Source organism: Herpailurus yagouaroundi, unplaced genomic scaffold (assembly GCF_014898765.1).
Source record: "Herpailurus yagouaroundi ecotype Mexico unplaced genomic scaffold, PumYag 163, whole genome shotgun sequence".
In the NCBI taxonomy this organism is placed as follows: Eukaryota; Metazoa; Chordata; class Mammalia; order Carnivora; family Felidae; genus Herpailurus; species Herpailurus yagouaroundi.
Window position 1 is genome coordinate 5,220,178 of NW_024412404.1, and position 16,622 is coordinate 5,236,799.

The window sequence follows — 16,622 nt, forward strand, 5'->3', positions numbered from 1 at the left end:
AAAACAGAGGTAAGGCAAGGTGCAAAAACAGGTTTGAGGGCAGGAAGTTACGGGGGTTCCTGCTTGTAACCTACATTTCCACTGTGCTGCAGGAGAAAGGTCTTCTATTAAGAGAAAAGGAGGAAGCTAAGTAGAACAGTGATAATTTAAAATAACTACTTTAGGAAATGCAAACTCAAGGAACATAGAAAAGGATGCCAACTGGTACCAAAGGATCAGCTGAGATCAGACACAATACAATGGCACCAAAATACATGGGGGTATTTTTCTCCTGCTTAAGTCTTAAAGCTTTTAAGCATTTGGGGCAAGGCTTTCCAACAGGATTTTCTGTAATAATGGAAATGTTATATATTTGTATTGTCCCACATATGGCTATTTGAGTACTTGAAAAGTGGCTGGTCTAACAGACAAAATTTTAAGTTTACTTTTACTTAATTTAAATTTAAATAGTCACATGTGACTAGTGGCTATCAATAATGGGTAGTGCATTTTTAGGGTGTAAAAATGAAGAAAATAAATGGTAGAGGACTATTCTAGGATCAGAAATTAAAAGACAGATGTGGCAGAAAGACAAAGCCATAAGGGAGTTAAAGTGTTGGTAAGAATGGGTAAAATAATATACCACAGAAATATCTTGGCTGGAAAAAAATGAAAAGAAAACTCGAAGGGGTGCCTGGGTGACTTAGTTAAGCGTTGGACTCTTGATTTCGGTTCAGGTCATGGTATCCCAAAGTCATGACATCCCGAGTCATGTGTTGGAGCCTACCTGGGATTCTCTTTCTCCCTCTCTTTCTGCCCCTTCCCTGCTCATGCTCTCTCAAAATAAATTAGATATTAAAAAAAGAAAAGAAAAGAAAGGAAAACTGGGAAAATACAGGAAATTCTCCAAATATACGACCCACCGGTAAAGTTGTAAAGTCTGTGAATGAGATTTATTTTGTCTGCTTAGGGTTTTAAGAAGTTGCTACTTCTTCCCCCCCAATTTTTTTAAAGTTTATTTATTTGTCAGAGAGGGAGACAGACAGAGTGCGAGCAGGGGAAGGGGCAGAGAGAGAGGGAGACAAAGAATCTGAAGCAGGCTCCAGGCTCTGAGCTGTCAGCACAGAGCCCAATGCAGGACTTGAACTCACAAACCACGAGATCATGACCTGAGCCATGAGCCAAAGTAGGCACTTATCCAACTCCGCCACAGAGGTGCCCCAAAAAGTTACTTCTTCTGAGTCTCTTGAAAGTACACATATCATGAACTGAGATTTACCCAACCAGACCTATTTATTTTTGAACTTCTAGCATATTTATTCTCTTTATCCCCAATTCTATAGGGCATAATGTACTTCCATATACACTATCTCACAGACAATGGCAACACTATCATGAGGCAGGTATTATATATCTAATTTCATATATGAAAAATAAATTCTTAAGTGGCTGCATGCTTTGCCCAACATTTCATAATTAGAAGCAGAGTTGGGATCTGAGTCCAAATTCGCCTGTTGTTCTACTACCAAATTCTGATACTTTAATAGATGTAAATTTTTTCTTCCACACCAAAGGGCCAAAATTCCCTAATAAGATACATTTTAGATATGTGTATATATGCAAATGACTACATTGTAATCTTAAAAACAAAATTTCAAAACTTTGGCAGCTTATTATTTAATTGATGTATGCTGATTTTCCCTCTTTATTTTTAAATTTGATTCACTGTAAACTATTACTGGCACTAGGGGTGCCTGGGTGGCTCAGTCAGTTAAGCCTCTGACTTCAGCTCAGGGCATGATCTAACAGTTCATGAGTTCAAGTCCTGCATTGGGCTCTCTGCTATCAGCACAGAGCCCACTTGGAATCTTGTGTCCCTCTCCTTCTGCCCTTCTGTCTCTGTCTCTGTCTCTCTCTCAAAAAAAAATATATATATATTGGCACTAAATCAGATACAGTAATGTCCATGGAGTTTAGGGGCAAAAGGCAGAGTTACCCAAGCTGTACCATGATCGACATCAAATTCATAAAAAATTCTGGTACAAATATGTATACATATGCCTATGTGTTGAATAAGACAGAATGGGAAAGAGGAAGTGATCAAGACCAATAAAAACAAACCAGTAGTACTGTCTGCTCCTTTACAGCACTGGTAGTGAACATCATTAATTAACTACACCCTTGGCCAGAGCAGAGTCTCATAATCCTTCATAACACAAACAACATGCTATTTAGGTGATACCAACTAATGCCAAGTTTGCTCGACTGACATAATGTGTATGCAATAAACATTAAGAAAAATTCTCAACAATGAACTTTGTTAAGTATTGGAAGGAATCATTAATATGTGATAGAACTTAATTCCTTGAAAACAGAAGTGGATGTGGGAGAAACAAGATTAAAAAACTATCCTTCCGAGGTGCTCTAGGTATTGTGTTTTTAAAGTCTACATACTGGATAATGCCTTAAAGACCTATAAGTTTGAGGTCTATTACATACATGAGGAGGCTTTACCTATTCAGATTTTTTATTCACCCCTTTATACAGAATTTTTCTATTTCCAGACATGGCTATTCCATGAATGGCAGTGGGGAGAGGAGTTATTAATTGGTAATAATATCATGTTATTCCCTTGTAGGGTACCTGACACACAGGCAAAGAACATCTAGGAAAACAATTGGATTTTTAAGATCTGTTACTATAGGTATCCCTATTTAAGTGCAAATCTGATGGAAAAACAGGACCCATTTATGATTAATAACCTCTATCAAATGACTAGGTATAAAGAGCTCAAGAGAATGTGAGTGATATAAGAATTTGATCTAGAATGAAAATGGGTTGGTAGGGGAACCACTGATAGCCATGAGAAAACATCACACTGTTGAGACTCAAGAAGCAAAACTATGGTAACATTCAGAAAGGAATGACAGAGGGTGCCAGGGTGGCTCAGTTGGTTAAGCGTCCGACTTCAGCCCAGGTCATGATCTCACGGCTCGTGAGTTTAGCCCCACGTCGGGCTCTGTGCTGACAGCTCAGAGCCCAGGGCCCGCTTCAGATTGTGTTTCCTTCTCTCTACCCCGCCCCTGCTCGTGCTCTGTCTTTCAAAAATAAATAAACATTAAAAAAAATGGATACTCTTAAAAAAAAAAAAAAAGGACTGACAGATACTTTCTTCTCACATTTTAGGGTGTTGGCAGTGGCTGGTAGGCCACTGTCTGCAGACCACTTCTAAGCTGATTTGACAAGACTGTTTTGAAGGTTTCTAACCTTTCCAGTTTTCTTAATCTACATCCTAATAGCTTGAAATAAAGAGGAAAGGGTGTGTGAGGAAGTTTTTCTTCTATTAGCATAACAGAGATGCTAAAGACACTTAACTGTACCAAAGCCAAAGATGCCTACCATCCTACAATTCATTATAAAGCAAAGAATCAAGTATCAGTAATACCTGTGACAGTTAATATTGTGTGTTACTTTGGCTAGGCTATGATGCCACAGTCTACATGTTGCTGTGAAGGTAGCTATTTTTCAAATGTGATTAACGTTTCAATCGGTAGAATTTGAGTTAAGCATATTACCCTCCATAATATGTGTCGGCCCAATCCAATCAGTTGAAAGCCTTATAAGAAAGCAAGAAGGTTTTTTCAAGAGGAAAGAATTCTGCCTCCATACTGCCTTTAGATTCAAAATCAATCTTGTCAGAATTTCCAGACTGCTGGCCTGCCCTGTGGATTTCAGACTTGCCAGCCCCCACAATTACATGAATCAATTCCTTAGAACTCCTCCCTCTACTTCCTTTCTCTCTACACATGTTTGGGGTGTGTGCACGTATGTGTGTACACACACACACACACACACACACACACACACACACACTCTATTGGTTTTGTTTTGCTAGAGAATCCTAATACAGTACTCTATTGAGAAATACTATTAGCTTTACATATCTCTTTCCCATCTTCTAAACCCTTGCCTTCTGAAAAAAATAAATAACATAAAACCAAGAAAAAGAAACAGGCAAAACTCTGGTATTACTGCATCAGTTGATTCCACAGCACAGACACTATGAATATGCCTCAATTTTAGAACCTTCAGCATGTAGCTATAATTATGTCTCTCCCCCTGACTTGAAAGAGAACAAAGTATTTTATCTGTCTTAAATTCCTAGTACTAGCCAAGTGACTGGCAAACAGCAATAAATGAATGACTGTATCTTAAGACTGATTAGGTGTGTCAGAAAATTTCACCAGTTCAGCAGAATAATATACTTTAATTATAATTTATCTTTAGGGTTAAACAATCACTTGGACAAATTAAGCAGTTGTAGAAAAGTAAAAAAAAAAGTGGTACCTCAAGTAATCAACAGTGTGTACCTCAAGTTATCAACAGTGTAAGGACAGACATATAGACTAAAGAAATAGAACAGAGAGCCCAGAAATACAATTTTAGAATCAATGGTCAACTGATTTTCAACAAGGGTGCCAAGACCGTCCAATGGGAAAAAGACCATTCTTTTCAGTAAATGGTTCTGGGAAACTTAGATATCCACATGCAAAAGAACTAAGTTGGACATTTACCTTATGTCCTATAAAAAAATTAATTAAGAAGGAGTCAAAGACCTAAATGTAACAACTAAAACCTCAAAATTCTTAGGAGAAATTTGTTATGATGTTGGAGTTGGTAAACATTTCTTGGATAGAATAGTAAAAGTACAGGCAACAGGAAAAAAATAGGCAAGTTGGGCTTCATCAAAATTAAAAACTTTGTACATCAAAAAACACTTTTGAGAGAGAAAAGACAACACAAGAATGGGAGAAAATGTTTGCAAACAATCCATATCTGATAAGGGACTGATAAAACTCCTGGCCTCAACAACAAACCAACAACTCAATTCAAAAGATAGGCAAAGAACTTCATACCCACTAGGATAGCTATTAAGAGGGCCACGTGGGTGGTTCAGTCTTTAAGCATCTGACTCCAGCTGAGGTCATGACTTTCCAGTTCAGGAGTTCGAGTCCCACATCAGGGTACTGCTAGTGCAGAGCCTGCTTGGGATTCTCTGTTTCCGTCTCTCTCTCAAAATAAATAAATATAATTTAAAAAATTAAAAAAATAAAAAGTAATCTCTACACCAAAGATGGGGCTCGAAATCACATCCCCAAGATCAAGAGTCACATGCTGTCATCACTGAGCCAGGCAGGTGCCCCAAGGACTCCATTACTTTCCAATTTTAATCTTGAGTAAATCTAGGACTTCAGGACACCTGTATGCACAAGAGAGAAAACTGAGCAGCTGAGAAAATAGGGAGAGTGCAAAATATCTTGAATAGCTGTTTGGATTCTCTATCTATGGAAGAAGTGAGTCTGAAAATGATGCACAGATCTGGAGTACAGCTAGATGCCAGTGTTTGAAAAGTCTAGGGAAATTGTGCAGACAATAAAATTAAGAAAAAATTTAGTCTTGTATTTAGGAAGGATGTCAACTCTAAGAAAAATAACAAAGTGACAAACAATGATGCTAGCTACTGTGTGAACCGAGATGCCAAGTCACAACTTCCTTAAACCTCACTTTCTTTGCCTATAAAAATTGCTATCATATATTCTCTCCCTTCCTCATAATCCTTCCACCTTCCCCTTTCAGACTTTCATTCTCCTACACTCTATCTCTACTTTTACAAAGAAACACAAATATTAGTTCTAAAAGGTCTTGGGGGTGGGGGGCAGGTGGGCAAATTGACAATGACACACACAAGTCACATGGAAACTACTATTATGAGAAGCAAAACCTATGAGTAAGCAGAAGAAACCTGTCTGCAGAAAGGACACTGAGGAAGAGGGGAAGAAGGAATATGTCACTTGAGTTCCTGACTTTCTAGTTCCTAATTCCATTCCAAATAAGGTTCAGCTGTACTTTCCTGCTACAGATATCCATGACACTGCCTGTTGTATCTTTTTAACACCCCCACCCCCTTTTTATTTGAGCTAGTTTAAGTGGGATTCTACTTTGCCACCTATGCATTTGTAAGTTAGGCTTCTCATAGACTTGTTATGAATTAAATAAATTAATATATGTACCCTGAAAAACATTACACACAATTAAGATAATACAATGTTTTCCTCATAAAGATAACATAAGGACTTACAAAAATAATGCACATGGAAACATTTTGCAAATTTTTGAACTTTACAAATGTAAAATATTAACACACTAAAATAAAATTTTGAGATTTTAAAATAATATGGCTATGCCTTAGTAAGAATTTGCAACTGGGTAAAAGGAATAAATAATATCAACCTATTTTGACTGGCAGAAAGAAACTAGAAAATCTTTCTCAATGGTAACTAGTGACGGCTTAGGATCCTTTGAATCTGGTGTCTAGAAGCATAATTTTACATACTTTAAATTCATAACAGCAGTCACAAAAAAATTACAAAGAGACTGGCAGATTTTTCAGCATATGATCATAGCAGATTTGGGACCAAGAGAGAACTGTTGCAGACTGTGACTTATAAATGTTTTTAATCTGAATATTGCAGAACAGCTCATACTTGCGCCAAATTTCAGTCAAAATAACATGTTCCTGGACTCCATGGATACATTTTCAACACACCAAGTTTTGCAACCAATTTTCACAAATGAAGATCTCCCTTTTTAATGGCAGCAGAAATGCATTTAGATAAATCACCATACCTGATTTGTGGGACTTTAAGAAGCATATTTTATAACTACTTTTGAAATTATGGTGATATAAAAATCAGGTAGGTGGGACATAAAAGTACTTTTAAACAGAATGTAGTGAAAAACTACTGAATATTAAAACATTATGTACCAACTTTAAATTTTAAAAAAGTCTATTTAAATGAGGAAGTTCAGTGGACTGTTTTAGCTACTGGTTCCCCTTTTCTTGTAGTCCCATCCTACTTTCTAGGCTTCAGCTTGGCTCCACTATTGCAAGCTGTCACTTTTGCCTAGAAATGGAATAAAGCCAAGTACTACACAATAGCAGCTTCCTGCTTTGGCCTCGTCTTCTAGACCACCCCCAGGCCAATGCCTGCCCACAGATGCTGATCCTACCACGCCAAAAATCCACCAACAGTCAGTTCACAGCTAGGGCTATGATCCTGTTTTTTTTTTTTTTTTTTTTACACTCTTGGCAGAATATATATTCCACAATCTCACAGTTCTCGTTTTCACTGACTTTATGGCAACAAAGCACCTCTAAATTTCAATCAAATGTTAATATGAATGCAAAGGGAGTGAAAAGGGAGATGCATAAAAAAACTCAGGGACTAATTGAGAATGTGCTCAACTTCTGTCGAAGTGCTGTATTTATCTGTCGATGTGCTATATTCTGTCGAAATATAAATCAGAAACAGATATAGAAAAATATAGGCTAAAAGTTCTCTCAATAAGTACCATTAATACACACAATTCTGTTATTCTAATCCTGTATAATTTTGATTTGCATCTGGCACTGTCTGACTCATTAGTTTTCTCTTTTGAGATAAACCTGGAGTTAAGTCGAATGTCTCCTACCCCTGAAACTAAAATAATTAGTCAGCGATAAACTTGTTTAGGTTAATGTTGGTCAGAAATGGTTGTTTTTTCACCTTGAGCAAGTTCACAGAACTGTTAGTGTTGAGAAGGAACTTCAAAGGTCATATAGTCCAACAACTTATTCAATGCTTAGAGGGCTTCCAAAACATAGTACTGTGTCCACATGGCTTCTCACCAGAGCCAAATAAAGAAAAACAATTCTGTAACTTCCTGAATAACACTTATGCTTTTTGAGATAAAAATAACTATCAGCAGCAAATGGAGCTTAAGACTTTCCCTGTGAAAAAAAAAAAAAGGTAAGAGAGTTTTTTGGAGGGTAGTATCACACGAGGGTTCTGTATCTTTTCTAAAACCATTTTCTTAAAATAATACTTTAAGGAGTCACCATAGAATCTTATCTAAAAGGTGTGGGGGGGCATAGAGAAGAAACACTACTACAAAGATATGTTGTTACAAGCTGACCATGGCTTGTACAGACAGCTAACAAGTTTATCTACAATCAGATGTAGAAAGAAATGGTAAGAGATCCAGAGACAACAAATAAGACAGATTGTTAAAAGAGGTGCAGATGGTGGAAGACAAATATCCAATGGTTATGTATCATAGGAAGAGAAAGGAGTTTCAAATATCTAGATACCATCTATAAAGAGAAATAAAGAACATGTCTAAATAGGTACCTTCTCCTGAGCAATTTGTATGTAGTAATAACTCCTAAATATGTCATTTCATTTAATCTTTCTAACAACTCTGAGGTAGAGAACAGCTTTATCTTATACATGAAGAAACCATTTATTTAGAATGCTTTAGACTTTCCCAATGTCACATAGCTAGCAAATGGCAAAGCTAGGATTTGAAACCATGTCTGCATGAACTGACTTCAAAACTCTTTCTTAACCATTATGCTATACTGACTGTCTAGGACAAAAGACTCTAAATGAAGACCCAATCAATTAGCTGCTTCTGATGTGTATAATAACCAGATGCCACTGTTAATGTAGAAAATTTTGTTACTCTCTTGCTTCAAAGCTTCCAATGATTCATTTGGCCTACAAGATAAAATTCACTAATAACTGTACTTAACCCTTTTCCTCTTTTATCTGACCCCACAATACTTATTAATGTAGTGTGAGGTCTACTATTCAAAGTCAAATGCTCTTCTCCAGCTGGACTGATCCTCTACAGTCTTCTGCATCTACCTCCTTTCCTTACTGATGGATCATGCTATCCATCCTGCCAAATGTCTGGCCTTACTGTCCTTATTTTTCACTTCCATCTCCCTTCAAATGAATCCCACTCAAATTCTACTTCCTTCATGAGACTTTAACCATTTCAAGCTCTACTGATTTCTCCTTTCTTCGTTTTCCTAGTCTTTACTATGTATTTTTGGCTCCTTAAATCGAGTCTATTTTTAATATAAGTTCTTGCTGTGAATTATAAACACCTTGAAAAAAAGTACTAGGACTTAGTATATCAATTTTTTAAACCATTAAGCACCTAGCAGGATGCTGTGCACAGGGAAACCACAGAATTTAAATAACTGTTAAATGAATGAAGTCAGCTGGGATGTTTCCAAGATCAGACATCAAAAAATTTTAAGGGTAAGTCAAAGGGAAGTAGAGTCTAAGCATAAAATTTCCATTTAAAGACTCCTTTCTGGGGAAGTATCAAGTGAGTCAATAGTCAGTGGAACACAAAATAAAGAGTTTTAGCCTCTCTCTCTGCTCTGGGCTGGTTTCTCCCTCTCTCAACTACACTGTAGATGCTCTCATTCTTGGGGGCCGGGTGCGTATGTGTGTGTTTCCACTCCCATATTCTAAAAGGCATGCTTCCAGTGTTTCTTATAAATTTCTATAAAACATATCTCAATAGAAAGTTCAGTTATCATGAAAAAACCTAATTTCTTTCTTTAAAACAGTAACAACGACAACAACAGTTTGCTGGGCAGTATCTGGAAGTCCATTTATTTTTTTTTCTTTTAGTTAATTAAATTAATGGGAAGCAGTAATTTGATACCAGGAAGAGAACAAATCGGAGAGGAATTCTGGGAAAGAAACATTTATATAACTATGCTAATAAATCCTGTACCCGGCAAAAATCCCATTTCCTCTATAGGGATATTAGTCTTAAAATGATAGACCTACACTATAAATTGAAGTGAGGGTAAAGAAAAGTTTAAAAAATATTTTTTTTCTCTACCCACCAAAGTAATACTAACATGAAGTTCTGTTTACTTCCTTCTGTAAACTATTAGTAACACCACAGTACCCTGGGGAATAAATCTGCTCATGAAATGAACTACTACCAACAAGATTTTCAAAATTTTGTCAGTAGCTCATTTATGTCAAGTGTTTAATTCAACAAAATATAACACCTAGCTAGTAACAACTAAACCAGCAGTTAATTGTTCACCTTAGCTGACTGAGGACTAAATTTTACCTCACTAATATCTCATCTTGGTTGTAAAGCAGTTCCAAAGTCCATAGGACAATAACAAAAGTTTATAAGGAAAAAATACAGGTCTCTGCTACATTCCACTCTCAAACTACTGGTAATTTATCCTAGGCAATCATTTGAGCTATTTTTAGTAAACCAGATGTGTTGGGCAACAGCTACCTTAGGGATATTCTGAAACCAGAGCCAATAAATTTGTATCATCAATGATGTAAAACTTATGGGTCAAAATGGACTCAAGCAGGGATAACAACCTTTTCACTGAGCAATACAGAAATGACAGATACACAGATGTGACACAGTCCAGACACATTCATTAACTAAGTATTTTAAGACTCTTCTCTGTTCAAGTCTTTAAGCAATTTTTAGTCCAGGTACTAAGAAAATACTGAGGTTTGCTCCACCTGTTCCCTTTTTCTTCAACCAGCAATTCACAGCACAGTAGTACTATATCTAATATTAGTAAAGCAATTCAATGTGCACATTCTATGATGACAGAAACTGCAGCATTAATAGTCCTATCCCTAAACTTTTATCACTTTATTATGACCCAGAACTTCAAAAAGGATCTTTCCTTCAGGTCTGTGATGAATCTACCTTATAGTAGGAAAAATACCTCATTACTACAATGAATTTTAATACACAAGAAGACAAACAGGGTATAAAGTTGAACAAGCACATTCTGCTTCAAATCTCTAATAGTTTTAAAGCAGTGCCCTTGGTATTACCCCTTTATTACATTTAAAAACAAAGAGAATCGAGATCCCTAGAAAATACTGGACTAACAAGCCAGACCAACCCAGATTTGTTGAGATGAGTCATGTACAATTTTCAGGTAAGAAATAATCTCTTCTATATCCTCTATGAAGCAACCAACCTGAAAACTGCAGGTGTGTGCATGGCCAGAAGCCAAAATTCTGAACAAGATGATTTCAAAATCATGCTAAGAGTTCAATGTTCATATTTCATTATCAAACTTTTTTCAATGAACTTGATAAAAAACTTCAAATTTTAATGTTTTTTTAAATTTTCTGTAATCACCCTGCAAAGAAAAGCAACCATACCACACAAAAATAATAGCAATTAACGAAACAAAAACAAAACCCCAAACTATGAAAGGCATCTTTCAGAATCAATAATTTGATTTTTTCCTCCTTCTTCCCAGCCAGTTGAAAGACAGAGTAGAATGTGCAGAGTTCCCTCCTACTTCCTCTCTTTTCCCTTCCCCCTCTACTTCAAAGAAAGTTAACTGCAGCCAGGCATGATCAGGAAATCTGAAAGGAGGAAGCAGAAACTCATTTGTGTGCATAAGGAAGAAAAAAAAAACAGAATTAACAATACCATGCTGCTACAGTGACCTAATTAATATGCATAGATTGTATTATTTAGAAGATATTGGTTTGGTTTTTCTCCTCATTCAAGTTTCTTTCCAAAAGAGTGAAAACTACAACAGTGATTGTACCCCAATTCCCCAACTACATGCCACCTAAAAAAGTGACCAGATCAACTTTAATACGCGGCATGTGATACTCAATGCACTGAAATCAGAGGTTAAGTGTAGGATTCAAACCAGTGACCTAAAAGTGAAATGATCTATATTCATCTTAGTTTCCTAACCACTACACCTTAAACAATGTTACTTTCCTGATATATCAAAAAATAGGGCTGTACAACTATATAAAGGAAATTAAAGGGAGCATACTACTACAGAATAAAATGCTGAGAATGCAAGGAGAAAGATGGTAGGTGGGAATTCCCACTATGAAAACATTTGTGAGAATTTTTAGAACAAAAGTTATGTGTACTCATCACTCCATACACAAAGGCCATTTCTAAGGAAGGTTTTCCTCCATCACACTTAAGAAAACTATAAAGGGTAATTAACATCTAGATTCAGAAGAAATTGCCTCATGCAATTTAAAGAAATGAGAAAAAAATAAGGAGAACATTTAAAAAAACGTGTTCAATTTTCCCCCGAACTCCCTTTGACTTATATAAGGTTACCCTAAAGTTAAGATATGTCAAGACACTATTTACAAAATCTATGCCAGTAACAGCTGCCATGTTTAAGATGCCAAGGAATTTAATGTACTGTTTGGACAAGTGGTTAGAGAAAAGCATTCTGGGATAAAGCCACTCTAATTACACGAACTCTAAAATTGTTTCCTTTATTGTGAATGTAGCTAGCTATATTTCACAAACTCATCTAAATAAATAAATTTGAAAAACTAGACTGAGCCATCTTAGGTATGTGGAGTACATTTTCATTCAAAATGTTACAATAGGTGTCTATCATTTACATATTAGAGAAAATATCCTTACATATTTTTTAACCAGATTTAATAAGACACTAAATCTATTAAAATACACATAAAATAGCTCTATTATAGATCATCTATTACTTTTAAAACTCCTAAGAAATTCTAAAATTAAGGTATGCTGGATCCCTGAATCAAGTGCTGTTAGTATAATTCCTTCTGATTTTTTAAAACTGAGAACTCAGATTTGTGAAAGACAAATGGTTAAAAGGTCAAGAGAGGGGCGCCTGGGTGGCGCAGTCAGTTAAGCGTCCGACTTCAGCCAGGTCACGATCTCGCGGTCCGTGAGTTCGAGCCCCGCTTCAGGCTCTGGGCTGATGGCTCAGAGCCTGGAGCCTGTTTCTGATTCTGTGTCTCCCTCTCTCTCTGCCCCTCCCCCGTTCATGCTCTGTCTCTCTCTGTCCCAAAAATAAATAAACATTGAAAAAAAAAATTTAAAAAAAGGTCAAGAGAAATCACTTCACCTTTAGAAGACACAGTATTCTTCTAGGTTAGAGATCAACTGGCCTATACCAGCAGAGCAATATAAACAGGTTACTAACAAAGACAATCATACAGTTCACCAAATCAAATAAGACTTTAGCTCTTGTGCTTTTTTAAATAAAATTATGTAATTAATCAGAATCTAAAAGCTTAACATGTAAAAAACAAAAAGTCACCCCAAAACCCCTATAAAATGCTAGCACATTCTTTCAATGATTATAATTTTAATAAACATGTTGTGGAGTTTTAGGCCACCTGGCAAAAGAGTTTATTTTTAAAAGTAATTTCTACATAATGATTTCACTTCTCTAAATCAAATCCAAGCTGAAACTTCCAAAGTGCTGCTAATCAGCAACCACAAAATTAAAACATTAAGGGCTGGAAGGTTCCTTTGATTTTACTAGACTCATCCAGTCTAATTCCCACTAAAAGACTGTTAGAAATGAAATTATAATAAGGCCTAGAGTTAAGCTAAATGGCATTCACAATTATAAACAAAACAAAATAAAACCCAAGGGAAAAGCTCAACACCTCCAATATTATACCGGAACTTGCTATGAATTTTTAGCTATAAATACTGTAAACAAAGAACAAAAAAGCTAACAGTACAAAAACTAGGTCATTTAATGAAATAAGAAAAATAATGTGAAAGGACAAAGAATATCTTTGTAGACTTCAAAATAACATCTAACTCAGGAACTATCATCCCATTCTGGTAGATCTAACAGAAGATGCACATAACTACTCTAATTCCCTAAGTATTATAACTCCACACACAATAAATCACTGCTCATTAACTCAGCTCTTGTTCTTTCCATGGAAACGATGCCTCTATATTTTATTTTCGGAAAACAGTAACTATTCTGAAATGAAATAGGAGTACTGACTTTCAGCTCCATTAAAAAAAAAACATCAAGCTAGTTCACTCATCCTTTCTTTCAATGCAATTATTTTAATCACTTAAGTAAAAAATGCATGGAAGAGATTTAATTCAATCTGAAATCCAAATATATAAAGAAAACAAACTTCTGTTCATTTTTACTTATACCTTAAGAAACTAACCGACAACTTCACTAGAAATTTTAAAACTCACTTAGTCTATTTTTGATAGGAGTTTCTTCACATGATTTCTATCTTAAGGTCTACTAGAAAATATTTTTCCAATTAAATGTATTTGTATTCAGACTGTAACTGGGAACTAAAATTTAGAAAATGAACAATTAATGACAGTCTAATGGAAACTTCTCACTTAAAAAGAACTACTATTACTATATGCATAAACATTAATCTCATTTAATTACATTAATTGACCCAATTCTTAATCTTTAGAGCTTGGAGAAAAGGTAATTTATACTAATATCTAACCAGTTATTTTCTAACAATGAACATTATTTATAATGGTAGGGACTTAATTTTGCTCACTTGTGTATTCCCAGCGACAGAATGCTGCCTGGCTCATAGTAAGTTCTCGGTATATAAATCTGTTGACTGGATAAATTAACCATTTATCCTATAATTAAAATTTATTGAAAGCACTGGGTTTCTTGCACACTACATGTTTGTTCTAACTATTTAAAAGAATATCTACATTACCAGTGAAGTTTAAAGATTAGCTAACTTTTAAAAGCAACCTAAAATTTCTTACCTGGTAGGGTTGAAAGGCACTATCTTCAGTTAAAAAATCCAGTTGTTTATCTACAAGGAATTCTACCGCAGTGATTGAACTGGGTATACTTTTTTCAACCAGGGGTTTGAAAGTCTGGTAAAAGAAAAAAAATTTATAATGGTTATTTTCTCGGTTTTATATTCAAATACGAAGGGTATATATGAATACAATGCTAAATGTCATTATTATAATGGTTTTAGGATACCAATTAACATTAGTTTTTATATTATAATCTAAATGCTTTTATCCATACAATATTTTGTATTTGAAAGGAATGAAGTAGATGTAGAGGTTGTTTATTTTAAAAATCAAATATACATGGTGTATAAAAATTTCTAATATAAAAAAAGAAATTGCTTCTGAAATAATAAACTTGGTAGGAGAGCATTCTACTCCAACTCTCTTTTAAAAAAGTATTAAGTATTAATCTTTATAAAAACAGAGCAGGTATAGTTTATAGTTATTTTTTTCCTAGCTCATTCACATCAAGGATTTTAAATGATCAGGATGCATCTGGTCTTTTAACTCCACCCCGTGTACTACCCACCCCCGCCCCTGCCCCTGCCCCAAGCACAAATAAAAATCCAGCTGCTTCAGTGAGAGCAGCGTGGGGGAAGGGAAGCAGGAAAAGAGGGAGGTAAGAAGTATTACACAAAATCCACCTCTCAGTCCAGACTCTACTACTTTAAAAATCAAACGAAGGCACAAACAAACCAAAAATAGAGGATCCATGGTGATTTGATTATTTTAAAGAACACTGGCTCATCTTTTACATAAAGGAGTTTTTACCTATATCTTGGGGTAGGGTGGGAGTGAGGGAGGCGGAAGAGGAAGGAAGGAAACAAACGCACTATGTATGCATTTTTTTAATTACTGTCACACTTTCGAAGCAGAAGCAGCTTGAATAAAAACCCAAGTGTCATATCCTCGGTACTTTTCTAAAAACTTAACATATAATGGCTTTACTATTATAAAAGAATCAAAGTTTGGAAAATGGAATTAACCAACTTAGTTTATAAATTACCTATAGAACATGGAGAAATCTTTCTTGTTACAAGCCAACTTCGGTTTGGATGCAAACCAAAGCTTTTGGCACAGACAGTAAAAATGCCCAGGAGGTTCAAAGCCATTGTGTTTCCCCTTCTCTTATTAGGTCTTAAAGAAATCTAACATCCTGCTAATCACAGCTAATATGCACTCTGGGGAAAAAGTTTTCAAGATCTTTAGTTCAGAGTGGCTCTTAAGGAGTTAATTTCTGTATTTAAGAAATTCCTTTTAAAGCTTTCGATTTGATTCATTGAGGAGTCTGTACTGTTAAACACATGGGGGAAAAATAAGCATTTTAAAGAAAACTTAATTTCTACACGATACCATGAACTTAGAAATAATATCTTCCTTCCAAAATTAAAATAACATGAAAAAAATACTCTTACATTCCCACTTATTTTCAGTATTTATAATTAGAAAATCGAACCACAGTAATAAGTTCTTTCCTCCCCAGTCAGTCCTAAGGCTAACCTTTTAAGTACTACATATGTATCAGGAGTATTCTTATCTGGGTGAGAAATTACATTTCAAAACAGACATTCTCCCATTATTTAGCTATCTCCTGCTACTGTTGCCATCTAGCAAGTTTCCATTTACCAAGACTAAATTCCTAAGATTATTTCATAAAATCCTATTATTTTACCTAACAAGTGACTAAAGTTTTGTAAGCAATCCAAGAGCATTTATCTTATTTAGACTTTAAAATGCCTACCACTATGTGATTGACATGAAATACGTAATATTTTTCATGTTATATCTTGGTTTAGTTTTTAGTAAACTAGAAAACATTGGCACCTTTTCAAGACTTGATTTAATCCTTGAACTTTATTCAAATGCTCTATTTCTTTTCAAACAGTACCATGTCAGGTCAACTCGGGAAGGTTAACAAAAAGGTCCACAAAAGCTATTATCTAAGTGGCTAAAGGTACAATTCAATTAAGTAGGATTTGAAAAAGAAGTAAACTCCTGTCTGAGTGCCTCTTTCTTACGCAAATAATACAGGTGGTTTGCATTTCCTATGAGACCTAGTCATTTTATAATATGAAAAACATTCTTGTGAAGAAAATCTCTCAGAACTCAGCTATTTAAGGTAGGTCAGAGTGCTAAGGGTAAATTTTAACAGG

General features: G+C 35.3%; 1 protein-coding gene and 1 long non-coding RNA gene across 8 annotated transcripts in view; one reads left to right on the forward strand and one right to left on the reverse strand.

Moving 5' to 3' along the window:
* Positions 1–16,622, reverse strand: part of JMJD1C (jumonji domain containing 1C) — a 263,025-nt gene that overhangs the window by 72,629 nt on the left and 173,774 nt on the right. For 6 of the 7 annotated variants that reach the window (XR_005793434.1, XM_040485146.1, XM_040485145.1 and 3 more), the window contains one exon: positions 14,431–14,544. Coding sequence is in view for 5 of the 7 variants with exons in the window: in XM_040485146.1 (XP_040341080.1) it covers positions 14,431–14,544 (114 nt within the window). In the remaining 2 variants the exon portion in view is untranslated. Of the gene's footprint in view, positions 1–14,426; positions 14,545–16,622 lie in introns of all 7 variants that reach the window. The other variant, XM_040485148.1, reaches the window with a different exon arrangement.
* LOC121036686 (uncharacterized) lies at positions 12,050–13,733 on the forward strand. Its single transcript, XR_005793439.1, has 2 exons — positions 12,050–12,513; positions 12,747–13,733. It is a non-coding gene; the product is annotated as an uncharacterized LOC121036686 (long non-coding RNA).